The sequence below is a fragment of the Phocoena sinus genome, chromosome 16 (genome assembly GCF_008692025.1).
Source record: "Phocoena sinus isolate mPhoSin1 chromosome 16, mPhoSin1.pri, whole genome shotgun sequence".
Lineage (NCBI taxonomy): Eukaryota > Metazoa > Chordata > Mammalia > Artiodactyla > Phocoenidae > Phocoena > Phocoena sinus.
In genome coordinates this window covers 37,839,238-37,853,709 of record NC_045778.1, presented here as the reverse complement: position 1 = coordinate 37,853,709, position 14,472 = coordinate 37,839,238, and the positions used below count along the sequence as shown (strand labels likewise).

Sequence of the window (14,472 nt, the reverse complement as noted above, 5' to 3'; positions counted from 1 at the left end):
TCTTACTGCTTTTTCCCCAGCACCTATAACAGTGATTGGTACATAGTAGGTACTAATAAATAGTTGCTGAATGAATGAATGAGTCATTGAACAAATGGAAAGCTGGATGGATGGATGGGTGCATGGAGGCATGGATGGATGAACAAACCTGGGGAAGGGCAGAATCTTGGATCCCAGAGACAAAGCAGAAACTAATCAGGCAGGCTGTGCACTCCCCCAGGTGGATGACCTTGGGCTGCGGTGTTGAGGGGTCCCAACCCATGTCCCTTTGAACCCAAGGGGGAGATAGGCCAAGCATGGTCATGCCCTGCTGGCCGAAGCTCCCATACTCTGGTCACCGGGCAGCTGGGATGCCAGGGTGGGGCAAGGACTGACCCCTGGCCTGCCATCCTTCGTGCTCACTGTGTGTGTGTGCTTGGCTTCCAGCCCGCTCCAAAAGCCTGGTGATGGGGGAGCAGAGCCGGAGCCCTGGGCAGCCACCCTGCCCCCGCAGGCTGGGCCCCGTCCTGAAGGCAGGCTGGCTGAAGAAGCAGAGGAGCATAATGAAGAACTGGCAGCAACGCTGGTTCGTGCTGCGTGGGGATCAGCTCTTCTACTACAAGGACAAAGATGAGAGCAAGCCCCAGGTGAGGAGCGTGCGTCCTGTGTCCAGCGGGCATCACAGCGGGGCTCCAGGTGGGGGGTGGGGGTGGGCGTGTTTAACTGCGTCCAGGAGAGGGGAGAAGGCAGAGAGTGTGACCCTGCCGTCAGCACCTCCACCCCTCAAGCACCAAGCCCCTGTCCATGGCTTAAAAATACAACTCTTCCTCATGTCCTTTTCAGCCTCTTAGTGCTTCCAAGGAGGACACAGGTGCACACATTCCATTCCTTCCATTGTGCAGGGAAACGGGCACCCAGACAAATCTAACGTCATACTGAATTCTGGCTCGCGGTGAAACCCCTGTGTCAGAGGCCTCTGCCTCTCAGCGGAGGCTTCTGTTTTCCACCAGCACTGTAAGCTCCACCTCAGGCGCTTAACACGTCTGCCTTTCCACCCAGTTCCACTAAGTTCGCTCAGTCAGAGCAGTCGGTGGCCTCCTCCGCCATAGTGCAGCCTGGTCACAGTTGCCCTGTGCAGACATCATAACCGAGCTCTCTGCATGCTGCCGGCCAGGGTGGCTGGGCTTGCGGAGCTTGGGCAAGCTAACCCTTGTTACGGGATTCAGACAGAGAAAGGATGTCTGGGAGCTACCCTCGCTTCTCTTGGGGAAAATGGGGAAGGGAACTTGAAGGACTTCTTCCAAAGGTGGCTCCTAGTCATTGATCCAAGTTGGAAAGAAAAGAGAGATCCCCTTGTTTGGGGTCAGGGGTCACAGAGCTTTGCAGGGCCATAGCCTGTGCACATCCAGCAGTTCCACGGTGTGCTCGGGGGCCTGGGGGGCGGGGAGGGGGCTCTGTGATGGGCAAGGTGGAAGGAGGTACCTGGGCACAGCACGGTATCACGTCGTCAACACGGCAAGAAAATGACCCTGTCACTCCTCTTCCAAATTTTCTGAGTATGAAGAAGGAATTGTCCTATCTTTAACACTTCTCCAATACTTGGGACCCTCCCTTAAAAACATGGGACTCTGGGGGTGGGAAGGAGCAGGCCTCATCTCAGAGACCTCAGTGGCACTAGTCACCAGCTGCAAGTAAATAACTTTCTGTCTTCACTGTATTTATTCTAGTGGTTAACTTTTGTTTATGGAAAGCCATACTGGTTTCCATTCGTGAGAGTCATAGCATGTTTTTGTTTCTAAAATATATCTAAGTTAAAAACAAAAAGTGTTGCACAGCGATGTGAGTGTACTTAATGCTGCTGACCTGTACACTTAAAAATCATTGAAATGGTAAATTACATGTTGTGTACATTTTAACACACACGCAAACAAGTGAGACTGCTTAAGGAAAAGTTTACACCAATACCAGTAGAGATGAGAGGTGAGGATGACAAAAATCATGAAGGTGGATCGAAGCTAAAGTTTAGGGAACTCTGATCTCGTCCAGCCTCCCAGACTTTATAAGGAAGGAATAGAACTCCCAGAGAGGTGGAGTGGAACAAACAGGAACTTTGAATTTGATCTGAATTAGGTCAGTCATGCTACCTAAATAACTTGGTATAAGTCACTTAATTTTTTTTTTTACTTTCAGTTTCATGATTACTAAAATGGAGACATTATTACCTACCTCACAGAGATGCACTAAGAATTAGATTGTAGAACATATACGCGACGGAGCACAGATCCTAGCACCTGGGATACTTCAGTCTGGGTACCCTCACGCTCCCTCAGCCCTGCCCCTCAGCCTGCTCCCCTCAGGAGCCACACCTCTGGCTTGCCCACCGCCATCTTCCTCCTGGCTTCTGTGTTTTGTGTTGAAGACCAGCCTTGGCCCTTCAGTGGCATCTTGGCTTACCTGGCTGTCCTTTTGGTGACATGTCACTCTGATGATGGTGATCAAAGTTGCCAGAGTCCCTAGCACCTCAGAGCCCTGCCTATGGCCCCTACTGTCATCCCCCTCCTGGCCCGCCCACAGCACCATCTCCCGGGAGAAATGCATTATGATGTTGGGTGAACCCAGTGGACTAAAGTAACACACTGAGGTCACCAGCCTACGTGTGGACCCCTGCCCCAGGCTTCCCCACATATTCTTCACGGTGAGTCTCAGGTGGCCCTCACCTGTCACTGCAGCTCCAGAAGGAGCCTCCATCCCCCAGATTTCCCAGACTGGACATTCTTCTCCCTCACCTGCCACCTTCTCCAGACTTCAATGGCTCCTGGTGGAAATAGCTAATTGAATGGAAGTAATGACATCCCCAGTCACCAGCCTGGGCAAAGGAGGAGCCCTGGGGTCTGACCCAAGCTAAACCAGCGCGGTCGTCACCAGGGAGCCATTGGATCCCTGAAAGGAGCCAGCATCTCCAACAGATGCCAGCATCATGCCCAGGGCTCCTCTTTTGGCCTCTCCGGGTCTCTGCCAGATCCTCATGGGGGATTATTCTTTTCCATAATCCCCCCTCCCCAACAAAGCCTGACTGCTCTGGCAGCCCTGTTGCCCAGGTTCCCAATCTCAAGGAGACTCTTGGTCAAATTTGACTCATTTATCTTTATAGTATGATCTCAAACCTACATGCCTGCTGGCAGAATAACCCTCAGATTTCCATTTAATTGCATGAACTACATGTAATGGACTAATTCTCAATATCTGGTTCCTGGAAAAATGGGCCCTGCTCACTGTTTACAATGATAGAAGTGCCCAGGCAGTGAGCTCCCTCCTAACAGATGGCCTGTCATCTGTCCAGCAGATGTAATTGTGGAGAGGAGGGATGTCCAGCTACCCTTGATGCTGCCCAGAGCACATACACGTGATAAGGATCACTCCCAGCCCATATTCTTGTTCTCTCTCCAAAGCCCTAGCTCTTCCCTTCTCCCCTTCTCGCACGAAGGTCAGCAGAGGACGTAGAGCACAGAGATGGGGAAACTTCAAGATGGTGGAAGAATTGGCTCAGATGGAAACTCAGATAGAAAGACTAGGCAAAGGTGCTTTAAAACAGAACCTGAAAGTGTGGCCCTGTCCCTCCAGCTTTTCCCAACACATGTCCCTAATAGTTTCCAGCAGACAGATCCTACAGTTTTACTAATAAAAGATTCCAGGTTTTTTCTTCTTAAATACTTCTAGCTTCTGCAAAATGTTTCTTGCACCATGAAAACTCCTGCCACATTCTTTCTTGATCAGCCTGGTCTGTTTCCACTGTTTGAGGATTCACTTTAAGTCTAGTTATCCCACTCCTTCACTGTGGGTTTTTTGGCTTTGAATAGAAATGGAATAGAATAGAAATGGAAAGTACAACTTCCAAAACGTGAGATGGAAAGAATGTAACAAATTAAATGTGATCATTTCAACAAATGGGCAGAAAATGGAGGGGAGGAAAAAAAAAAAGAAAAAGATAAATAGAAAACAAAAAAGTAAATAAATAAGATAGCAAGGAATAGGAAGAAACCTTTCAGTTGTCATAATAAATGTGAATAGATCAGATTCATCTGTGTCTTAAAAGACAAAGTGGAAGTCTGGCTTAAAAAAGAGAAAGTAATAAAGAAAAAGGTTGAAAAACAAAACAATGGGAAAAACGTAAGCCAGCACATGCAAGCAAAAAGAAAGCAGATTTAGGAATATCAAAATCAAATAGAATAGAATTCAAGGTGATAGGAACAAAGAGAAACATTTCATTATAATATAAATAACCTACTGAGAAAATAGAGCAGCTGTGAACTTTTATGTTCTTAATGACATAGCTTTGAAGGATACTTAAACAAAGAAAAAGAATTCTCATTGTTCTCCATTTTTTTTAAAAAAAATGAAATTATAGAGACACATTCACTGACAATAGTGCAAAAGAAAAAAAAAGACTTAGAGATTAAGAACAAAATGACAGTGAGTGAGGGTATATATGCAAGAGAGAGAGAAATCTATACACGTGGAAATAAAACACACACGTACTTCATAACACCTCCTAAGTTAATAAGAAAATCAAAACTTAAACTCAAACTTCTAGTCAAGGATGACAGAGTTAAAAACCCCCAAATTCCAATAAAGAACACTAAAGGTGTGCTTGCGAAGGTCTGGACACACCTAGATGGAGAGGGCAGGAGGGAGACAGCCGCATTCTGGATGCTGGACAGCAGGTGGGTGGGAGGTAGCTGATCAGCAAACCCCAGAGAGCTAAATTCCAAGCCAGTACCACAGATAGCACAAAAATCTGTTGGGTTTGCAAATCCCCTCACCGCCCAGCGAAGACTCAGACATTGGCAGGACCAGTTATCTCTGGAAATGAGGGCAAAAGAAGAGCTCCAAACAGGAGTTCTGATTGAAAGTCAGTTTAAAAAGCAGTTAAGAGGGTTCCCTTTTCACCACACCCTTTCCAGCATTTATTGTTTCTAGATTTTTTGATAATGGCCACTCTGACTGACGTGAGGTGATATCTCATTGTAGTTTTGATTTGCATTTCTCTAATGATTGGTGATGTTGAGCATCTTTTCATGTGCCTCTTGGCCATCTGTATGTCTTCCTTGGTGAAGGAAGTGGTTATTTAAGTGGTCCACCCATTTTTTTACTGGATTGTTTGTTTTTTTGATATTGAGCTCCATGAGCTCTTTGTATATTTTGGAGATTAATCCTTTGTCTGTTGTGTCATTTGCACATATTTTCTCCCATTCTGAGGGTTGTCTTTTTCTCTTGTTTATGGTTTCCTTTGCTGTGCAAAAGCTTTTAAGTTTAATAAAATCCCATATGCTAACGCATATATATGGAATCTAAAAAAAAAAATGGTACTGATGAACATAGTTGCAGGGCAGGAATAAAGAGGTAGACATAGAAAATGGACTTGAGGACATGGGGTGGGAGGGCGAAGCTGGGGCGAAGTGAGAGTAACATCGACATATATACACTAACGTATGTAGAATAGTTGGCTGGTGGGAAGCAGCAGCACAGCACAGGGAGATCAGCTTCGTGCTTTGCGATGACCTAGAGCGGTGGGATAGGGAGGATGGGAGGGAGGCTCAAGAGGGAGGGTGTATGGGGACATGTGTGTGCATTTGGCTGATTTGCTTTGTTGTGCAACAGAAACTAACACAGTATTGTGAAGCAATTATACTCCAATGAAGATCTGTTGAAAAAAAAAAGCAATTAGGTCCCAGATCTCCCGAACCACCTTGTGCAAAGCTGTGACTGCCCTCCCTCATTAGGGCATAACACTTGGAAGGAAGCTGAGGACGCTGCCCCGTCATTGGGCTGGGGGGGGGGGGGTACCACACTAGAACAGGAGGCTTAGAGGGAGGTGGGCATGCATATCAGTTACTTAGCTCTCCCAGTCTTTATCCCACACTTGGCTGCCAGATCTCAGCAGTCAGGAATAGCCCTCAGGAAGGAAATGAAGAATTTTCGCTGGAGAATCTGACAGGCCAAGAAGAAAAACACAAAATATACTGACAGGAGGGGTCCCCCATGAAATAGGCCAGGCAGATCTCTCTCTGTAAACATTCACCGCCCGCCCCCATACAATTTCCAATCAGCTGCTTAGAGAACTGTAACTAGTAGGAGTAAAGAACCTTGGGTCACTAGAAGGTCACTAGAAGGTCACTGGAAGGTCACTGGAAGGTGACTAGAAGAATTCACCCAAAGTGAATTCTGTCACTTAAGGAAAGAATTGCATATGAAGGCCAGACGAACACAGAAAAGGGGAAAAAAACAACTTGGAGGCAATAAAAACTGTGCAGGGGGGAGAAAACTTTTAAATAAAACTGTCTTTAACATCCTCAGAGAGAGACTATAAAAATGGACAGTCAGAGCACAAACCAGCTCCCAGAATTCAGAAATAAAATACCAGAAACAAAAACTCAAATGAAGGGCTGGGTGAAAAACTTAACATAATCTCCCGGAAAGAAGAACAACGGAGAGGAAAAGAGGAGAGACAACTCAGCGTCTGAGAAGAAGTTCTAGAAAGAGAGATGAAAGTCATCCTTAGAAAAAATATTCAGTTAAATTAAATTTCCTAGGATGGGAGTATAAACAGTGAATGCTGACTGATACAACCAAAGTTACTGTGGAGGTTCAGGAAGTCACATAGGGAGGGGCGGCAGGGAGGGCAGTGAAATAAAGCAAAATCTCAAACTGCCATGCTGGGAACTCCATAGATAATGCCTAAAATTTTAAATCAAGACATGGTAATGTAAGGATCTTATTTAGAAATAAACATAAGAAAAGGAAAAAAAAACCTCACCTAAAAGAGCTGAAAGTGGTGACTAAGATTTGGGCAATAGTAGAAGAGGAAGAACTTGCTGCCTATAACAAGACTTGTAGAGCTATTTGATTCTCTAAACTGTGTTTAGATATAACTTTCACTAAAAAAATAAGTGAAATAAAGCTAAAATAGTTTAATTTGGGGATTTTCAGAATATAGCTACTACAAGCCAAAGCTATAGGGTAAGGCTTTGGGGAGAAAATGGACAATGAGGTGATGATCAAAAAACTTGATATTTATCTGTATTACAGTTGGCCCTTCCTATCCATGGGCTCCACAGCCATGAATTCAACCGGGCTTAAAACTATTCAGAAAAAAAAAAAATTTCCAGAAAGTTCCAAAAAGCAATACTTGAATTTGCTGTACACCGGCAACTATTTTACTTAGCATTGACATTGTATTAGGTATTATAAGTAATCTAGCGATGCTTTAAAGTATATGGGAAGATATGCTTAGGTTATATGCAATTACCAGCATTTTATATAAGGGACTTGAGAATCCGAGGTTTTGGGTAACTTCATGGGGGAGCACTATAGGAGCCCTTCCCCGCCAGTACTGAGGGGTGATTGTCTTTTCATTTCTCACAATGAGACTATATTTACTCATGTCCATATTTTAAAATATTTTAAGTTAAACAAGGAAAGAAAAACTAAAAGCAGAAAAGGAAGTCAACAGGGACACAGCCCTAGAGAGTTCTCTTCAGGTAACCAGAAAGGGGAGCAGACAAAGGGCTCCCTCTTCCAGACAGAGTCGCCAAGCCCAGCTGGTCTCTGCAGAGCTGGCCTTGGCACACTGGAGGTGCTCAGAAATTGTGTAACTTCATGTGTGGAGGTGGGCTATATCAGGCAGCTCATGCCCAGGGTGGAGTGCAGGGCCTCTGAAGCAGAAGTGTGAGGGTCATCGTGTTGTCAGGAACCCAGAATGCACACGTGGTACTAGAAGCTGGATGTGGACGGCTCGGGTGCCACACTCAGAAGCTGGGTCCTGGCAGCACCGGGGGCTGTGAGGTTTGGGAGCTCAGACTTAGCCTTCCTCACTCCGAGAGGAAAGTCATCCACAGCAGCACAGGCAGGGAATGTCAAGGTGCCAGGCTGGAGGCAGAAAGACCGTCCAAATGGGGCTGTTGTCCTGACAGCCGGTGTGGCCTAGAAGACCGCCAGGTGCTGGAACAAGGGGCTGGGGAGCCTTGACAGCAGCAGGGGACAAAGTGTGGGAGCTGACGCCTGCGTCCCTGGGTGGCAGAGTCTCAAATCTACGCCCATGTGGCCGATGCAGCTGTAGGTTCTAGCAGAGGCAATTTAAAAATCACTTTGAGAGCAGACTGGGTTTTGTTTTGTTTTGTTTTCCAGGAGCGTAAGTAATGGGAGTGGGAGAGAAGATTGATTTAAAGTTTCATTTAATTTAGAGTAAAAGGTTGGAATTGGGAGGAGGAGAGACAAGATGGATGGGAAAGCAGATGCACTTCTAGGAGAGAACGTTAATATGGGGCAATCAGAAACCAGCAGTCTTTAAGAAAGAGGAAACCTCAGGGGAGGAAAGAGAGGCCATCTGACTCCAGAACTTGAAGGTCACGGGGAATGTTCCAGCAGGCCGCCAATCACCCCTTTCCTCCTTCCTTTGTTTACCAAGCTTGAATGTCAAAGACAAAAACGGTGCTGTCATGAGCTGGCTCCTTGGGTCCTGGCTCCCGAGGAAGGTGCCTGGGTTGTCTCCATATTCCGGATGAGGGAATTTGGGGGCTGGCATCAGGCCTAGGTTAGTGGGTGTGTTACCATAGCGCCTGAAGTCTTTGCTTAATGTCTGACCATGGAACCTCACAGCTTTGTCTAGTAAGACTCTACCCACCAGGGCCTATCTGGGGGCATAATTAAGATGCTGTCAGGCTGGTCTGAGCCGGTCCATGCTCACAGCAAGTCACAGAGCAGCCCATGTGTCAGATGCTCTTTCACATCTAGACCTTGTAAATTCGACTCAGCTGGAGCTGATTCAGCAAACACTAACTGAGCATCCTTCATCAGTTGTAAACTGTTACTCAAACCAGCCTAGAGGTCACTATTGTTATTGTTGTTGTTACCATTGTTGCTGTTGTTGACATTGCTACCGTTAATTTATAACACTTCCTTAGTTGTATGTTTTCTCCCTTCTAGTCTGTACGCTTCATTCATGCAGGGCCTCAGTCTATCTTATTACTTATCTTTTCCTACCACCCAGCACAGTGCCTGACACATAACTGATATGTAGTAACGTTTGATACTTACATGAATAATTGAATGAATGAATGAGTGAATTGAATGAAGAAATGAGTAATTTGACTGAATGAGTGAACACTGATCCAGCCTGTGTTAGATCCTTGGTGGGAAAATATTTCATTGTTTCTGTAAAGTGCTTGAAAAGTGACAAGGAGCTTATTGGACTGCCTTCCCCTATTAGTATGTAAGCTCATCAGGGTCGGGATTTCATTTGTTTTGTTTACCCTGTATCCTGATTGTCCAGAACAGTGCCTGACACCTAGTAGAAGCTCAATAAATCCTTTTTATTTTATTATTTATTTATTTATTTTTGTGGTACACGGACCTCTCACTGTTGTGGCCTCTCCTGTTGCGGAGCACAGGCTCCGGACGCGCAGGCTCAGCGGCCATGGCTCACGGGCCCAGCCGCTCCGCGGCATGTGGGATCTTCCCAGACCGGGGCACGAACCCGTGTCCCCTGCATCGGCAGGCGGACTCTCAACCACTGCGCCACCAGGGAAGCCCTAAAGCCTTTTTAAATAAGCATTCATAATTTCCATTGAGCCTCACATCAACCTTAACAGGGCAGATACAATTTATTTCCATTGTATAGGTGGGGAAAATGATGTTCAGAAGGGTGGAATGGAAGCTTGCATACTATGGAAAGAAAATAATATTTGGAATCAGAGAACCTGGGTTCAAATCCCGTTTATACCACCTACAGGTTGTAGATTTAGGCAGATCATTGAAGCCCCTCTTGCTCCCACATTTGGTGTGTTGTTCTGAGGCTGCCCCGAGAGTTGGACAAATGGCAGCTGGCGGCAGTGGTAGTGTCAATGCTGCCTAAACACTCAGGGACAAGATTCCTGTAATTCTTAGAATGGGATCCAACATAGAAGTCCTCCAAGAAGGCTTCTAAAATGACATGTGAAAAGCAGGTGACAGAGCCTGGAAGCGGGGATCACCTGAACCCGTGAGGCATCCTGAGAGCAGCCCTATGTTGCCTTTTCCAATTAAGAGTCCAGGCTGTACCTTAGCAAGTCGTTTTACTGAATCCTGCATGACACAGAATGACAGATTTCCGAATTTTGGCTTTACTGCTTACTAGCTAGTTACCAGAGAAGGTATTTCCCTTTCTGAGCCTCAGTTTTCTTTCTGTGAGATGGGAATAACCACACCTACTGTATAGGGCTGCTGTCAGAGTAAGATTAAACATATTGGAATCAGCCTAGTGTCGGCCTTCTCTCCTCGGTGGAACTGTACACGGTAAAGGGTTAGCAGCCATCCAGCTCCGTCAAGCAAGAGAAGTCCCGTGGCATGCTGCACGGCCCTGATCTCGGCTCTGCCTTACTTCATGGGTTTAAATCTAAATAAAAGCTAACACTTACATGCATACGAACCAAGCACGATCCTAAGGGCTTGGCGTGTATTGACTTAATTCTCAGAGCAACTCTACAAGGCACCTGCTAGATAGTCTCCAAGGATAGCTGTCCCTATCCCTCCCCTGCCTATGCACACACCCCTCCTCCCAACAAGAAGTGGAGTCTCCTTCCTCTCTTCTGCACCTGAGCTGCCCTAGTGATTACTTGACCAATAGAATGAGGCAGAAGTGATGCCATGCAAGTTCTAGGTTCGGTCCTTGAGACACCAAGCCGTTTCTGCTTTTGCTCTGGGGTAGCCACTGCCATGCTCTCAGGATGCTTGCATGGACCACAGAATTATGAGGAGATGGACCACATGGCCCAGACAGACAAGTAGGGCATCCTTGGACCTTCTGCCCCATTCCAACTGCCAGCAACCAGGATGAGGGGTCTGAACTCCTGCCCATATGAGGGACAAACTGAATAAGAAATTTGGAGAAGAGAAATCGTGGAAGGAGCGCTAGATCAAGCACTGCATCCTTATGCGAACAAGACTATATTTATTCTGTGAACCTCCAGAAGCTATAGCCCAGATAAACAGAATTGCACGGAGGCCACTGTGCCCTCCATATATGAAAGATACTTTGTTCCCGTGGAGTGGTCTGCTGGGCAGGGGTGAGCTCCAGTCCCTGGTGCTGGGCAAGCCGAGGCCAGACCAGCACTTGACTAAGAAGCTTGGAGGAGAGCCTGTCGCTGGGTAGGAAGGTGGCCACAGATGATCTCCAAGTGCCCTTTCAACTCTCAAAGCCAGGAGGTCAGTGGAGACCTTATAAGGCAAGGAGGAATGGAGGGACAATACCTAGAGTCAGCCAAACCATAGAGGTTTTCAGAAGTTCCATCCTGGATGAGTAAGAAAGAGAAGCAGGCAAGCTGGGGGGGTCTGGCCAGAGCAGGGGGATTTCCCAGAATTCCTGTGGCTGATGCCACTCCTGGTCATTAGTGGCCATTTAGTGCCAAGCTTAATGGTGGCTCCTAGCAAAGATCTTGCAGAGACACAATTGGCGGCAAGAGAGCTGATGTGTACAGACCTTGGTGCAGTGGGGCCTTTGCAGCTGGCATCTCCACCAGTCACATCTGGCCTCCTGAGCTTGCCCCTGACTCCCTGAGAGGTCCAGGAGAGCCTGATTTCACTTCCCCCTTCATACTGTCCACCTGCACATCTCTGTGCACAGAAGAACAAGGGCTTGGTTACCTCCATAGCAGCTCCCATAGATCTTGACACAGCAAACTCCAGTTGATTAAGTTGTGCTCAGAGGAACATGCACGAGTGAGAGGGAAGGGCACTGAAGCATCAAACAAGCCCTGCTCGCCGCCTCAGGGTAGCTCAGTAGCTATTGAGCAAACGTCCTCCACAGGGCGGTAGGAATAACCATGAGCTAAATGGGAACTGATATTAACGTTGCCATTAGCGCCCCAGAAAAAAATTAAACAGTAAATGTTTTCTTGTTTTAAATGTCCTTGGAGGGGCTTCCCTGGTGGCGCAGTGGTTGAGAGTCCGCCTGCCGATGCAGGGGACATGGGTTCGTGCCCCGGTCCGGGAGGATCCCACATGTTGCGGAGCAGCTGGGCTCGTGAGCCATGGCCGCTGAGCCTGCGCGTCCGGAGACTGTGCTCCGCAATGGGAGAGGCCACAACAGTGAGAGGCCTGCATACCACAAAAAAAAAAAAAAAAAAAAAAAGTCCTTGGGGATAACGTCAAATGCTGCTTTTGTGAAGAAATACTCACTGGAGTCTTATTAAAAGAAAAAGAGTCATTATTTATTTAGGTTCAAATGTCAGAATGCGTGGCTTTTTCTTAAGGGATACTTTACATTTATGTAGCTATTTGAGAAATGTAACTCCCCTCTACTAACAGATCAAAATGAAAATTCTCGTCAACTAGTTATTTTAAATGAAACAAATGTATTTAGTAAATTCAAAATTGATGGCAGCAGCCAACTCGTTTTTAAACAATTTTTAAACTGTTTAGTTAAAGCAATTTTTTTCTGCATCTGACCTGTCAAGGAAAAACATAAGATGGAAGTAATCATCCAAAAATATGAGTTTTCAAGCTTATCTTGCGTCATATACCAGTGGTTCTGAAAGCGACCGCTGGAATAACAACATCACAATACCTTATGATTACCTACAACTCATCATTATCTGACAAGATTTTGCCACTGTCGTGGTGAAAGAAAACCCAGTTACTAAGAAGCCTGATGACACGCTTGGGAGTATGTAAATCACAAGTGCCAAGTGTCTTGGTTACCCCCGAATTATTTCGTACTCAGAGTGTCTCTGCCTACAGAATGGATCTTCATCTTATAAAAATGGCTTCTATGTTTCCTTCAGTGTGGCTGCCTATTCATGGAAATGTAATAAGCTTCTCTCAGGCTCTGCTAATTTAAGTCAGCCACGGATATTCATTTACAGTATTTAAATGTCTTCCACTTAAAATAGATCAATCCTTTGGCTTTCAATTGAAACCAGTTAATTTACAGTAATAGCTGGAAGCCTGGTTGGTAGATGACTCATTTTGTCAATTACTAGGCAAAAAACTGCATCGAATGACATTGAGGCAGCGTGGAAAACATATCTTCTTCATTGTCTGATGAGCATAACTTACTTTTAATTACATTTGGGACATTCTAGCTCATTCATACTCCCTAAACACTCAGGGACAAAATTCGAGTACTGAGTTACTGTTTATCAGCAAAATGGAGGTGATCTGGGGGTGGTGCTGTGGGGTTGCTGCCCTGCCTGGTCCGCTGAGGGTGATGGGTAGGCTTCCTGAACGATCCTTTGCAGAGGATCGGGATAGGGTGTGCCTTCCTCAGCAGAAGGCAGCACGTGCCCCTCAGCGGCAGTCTGCTCAGCAGGTCAGCCTGGCACAGATCAAAGCAAAAGAGTCTGTACCGCGTTTCTCAGACTAACTTGCTCTCAACTAAAGAGCATAGCAGTCCTCTCCCAAGTCACCATATACCCCAGAGCAAAGCACTAGTTGCAGGGCCTGGAGATCAGTAAGACAGACCAAACCACTTGCAGTCAAGATCATCCAAGGCAAGCCCCCCAGACCCGGCATCACCATGCCCCGACAGTGCATATTCTGAGCAGAAACACACTTCCCAGGGAGTGAGCTCCAAGGCCCAGGCCAGCCTGAGTGGCAGGGGCAGCCTCTGGGGCAGACTGTTCATCATGGGGGGAGAAGGCTGGAAGCTGTGCTGCCCCAGAAACACGGCAGAGACAGCCGCGTGGAAGAATAGCCCTGTGGTTCAGTGCTGCAGACCCTGGGCTGTGGAGAGGCAGTGTCCCCCTGGACTCCTCACAGCATGGGGTGGAGGCCACGCAGCGCTGCCTACCAAGGGCTCCCAGTTCTGAAGCGGAGGCTTTTCCACACCTGCCATGTGGGCTCCAAAGAGCCAAGGGCAGAGTTAGCATCTAGGTGGGGCAGAAATTGACAACAACATCTGCCTGAGGCTTGGGTCAGAGAATGTACTGGAAAGAAGTGGCTGACCAGTGAAGACTCGCTCCCCTATAGGAAGTTCAGAGCACATGGCCTCTGATGGCTGGTTCCCTTCTGAATGCATCAGCCCTTGATGGCAGTTAACCGATGCAGCCACCAAATGGGCATCAGAGGGAGTAGGCTTAGCTCTCCCTGAGCTCCTCCAGCTAGAACACCAGGAATTTTAAGGAGGCAAAGAGACCTACCATTCCGTCCATTGAGCCAAGGAGGAAGGGGGTCATTTTCACACTCCCAGGACCTCCCACTGCCCAGCAGAGATCCTTTACAGACTGGGCATTTGGCCAGGGACAGTGGGAGCCATGACCCCTCTCGGACAGTGACCTGTATCCTTGCTGGGTTTCTTGTGCTCCAGTCCAAAGGGTCAGGCAGGAAGGGGGTTCTCCACAGCCATCGTAGCTGGAGGCCAGAACCCAGACCTTCTGCCGTGCCCTGCTCAGAGCTCTGATCATGAGAGCTAGGCAGGTCCCAGCAGCCTGTGCCCCCCAAGGCTGTATCACAAGTAGATGG

General features: G+C 47.0%; 1 protein-coding gene across 5 annotated transcripts in view; it reads left to right on the top strand.

Moving 5' to 3' along the window:
- Positions 1 to 14,472, top strand: part of ARHGAP22 (Rho GTPase activating protein 22) — a 219,865-nt gene that overhangs the window by 69,048 nt on the left and 136,345 nt on the right. For all 5 annotated transcript variants that reach the window (XM_032607461.1, XM_032607457.1, XM_032607458.1 and 2 more), the window contains one exon: positions 427 to 626. In XM_032607461.1, the coding sequence (XP_032463352.1) occupies positions 427 to 626 (200 nt within the window). The remainder of the gene's footprint in view (positions 1 to 426; positions 627 to 14,472) is intronic.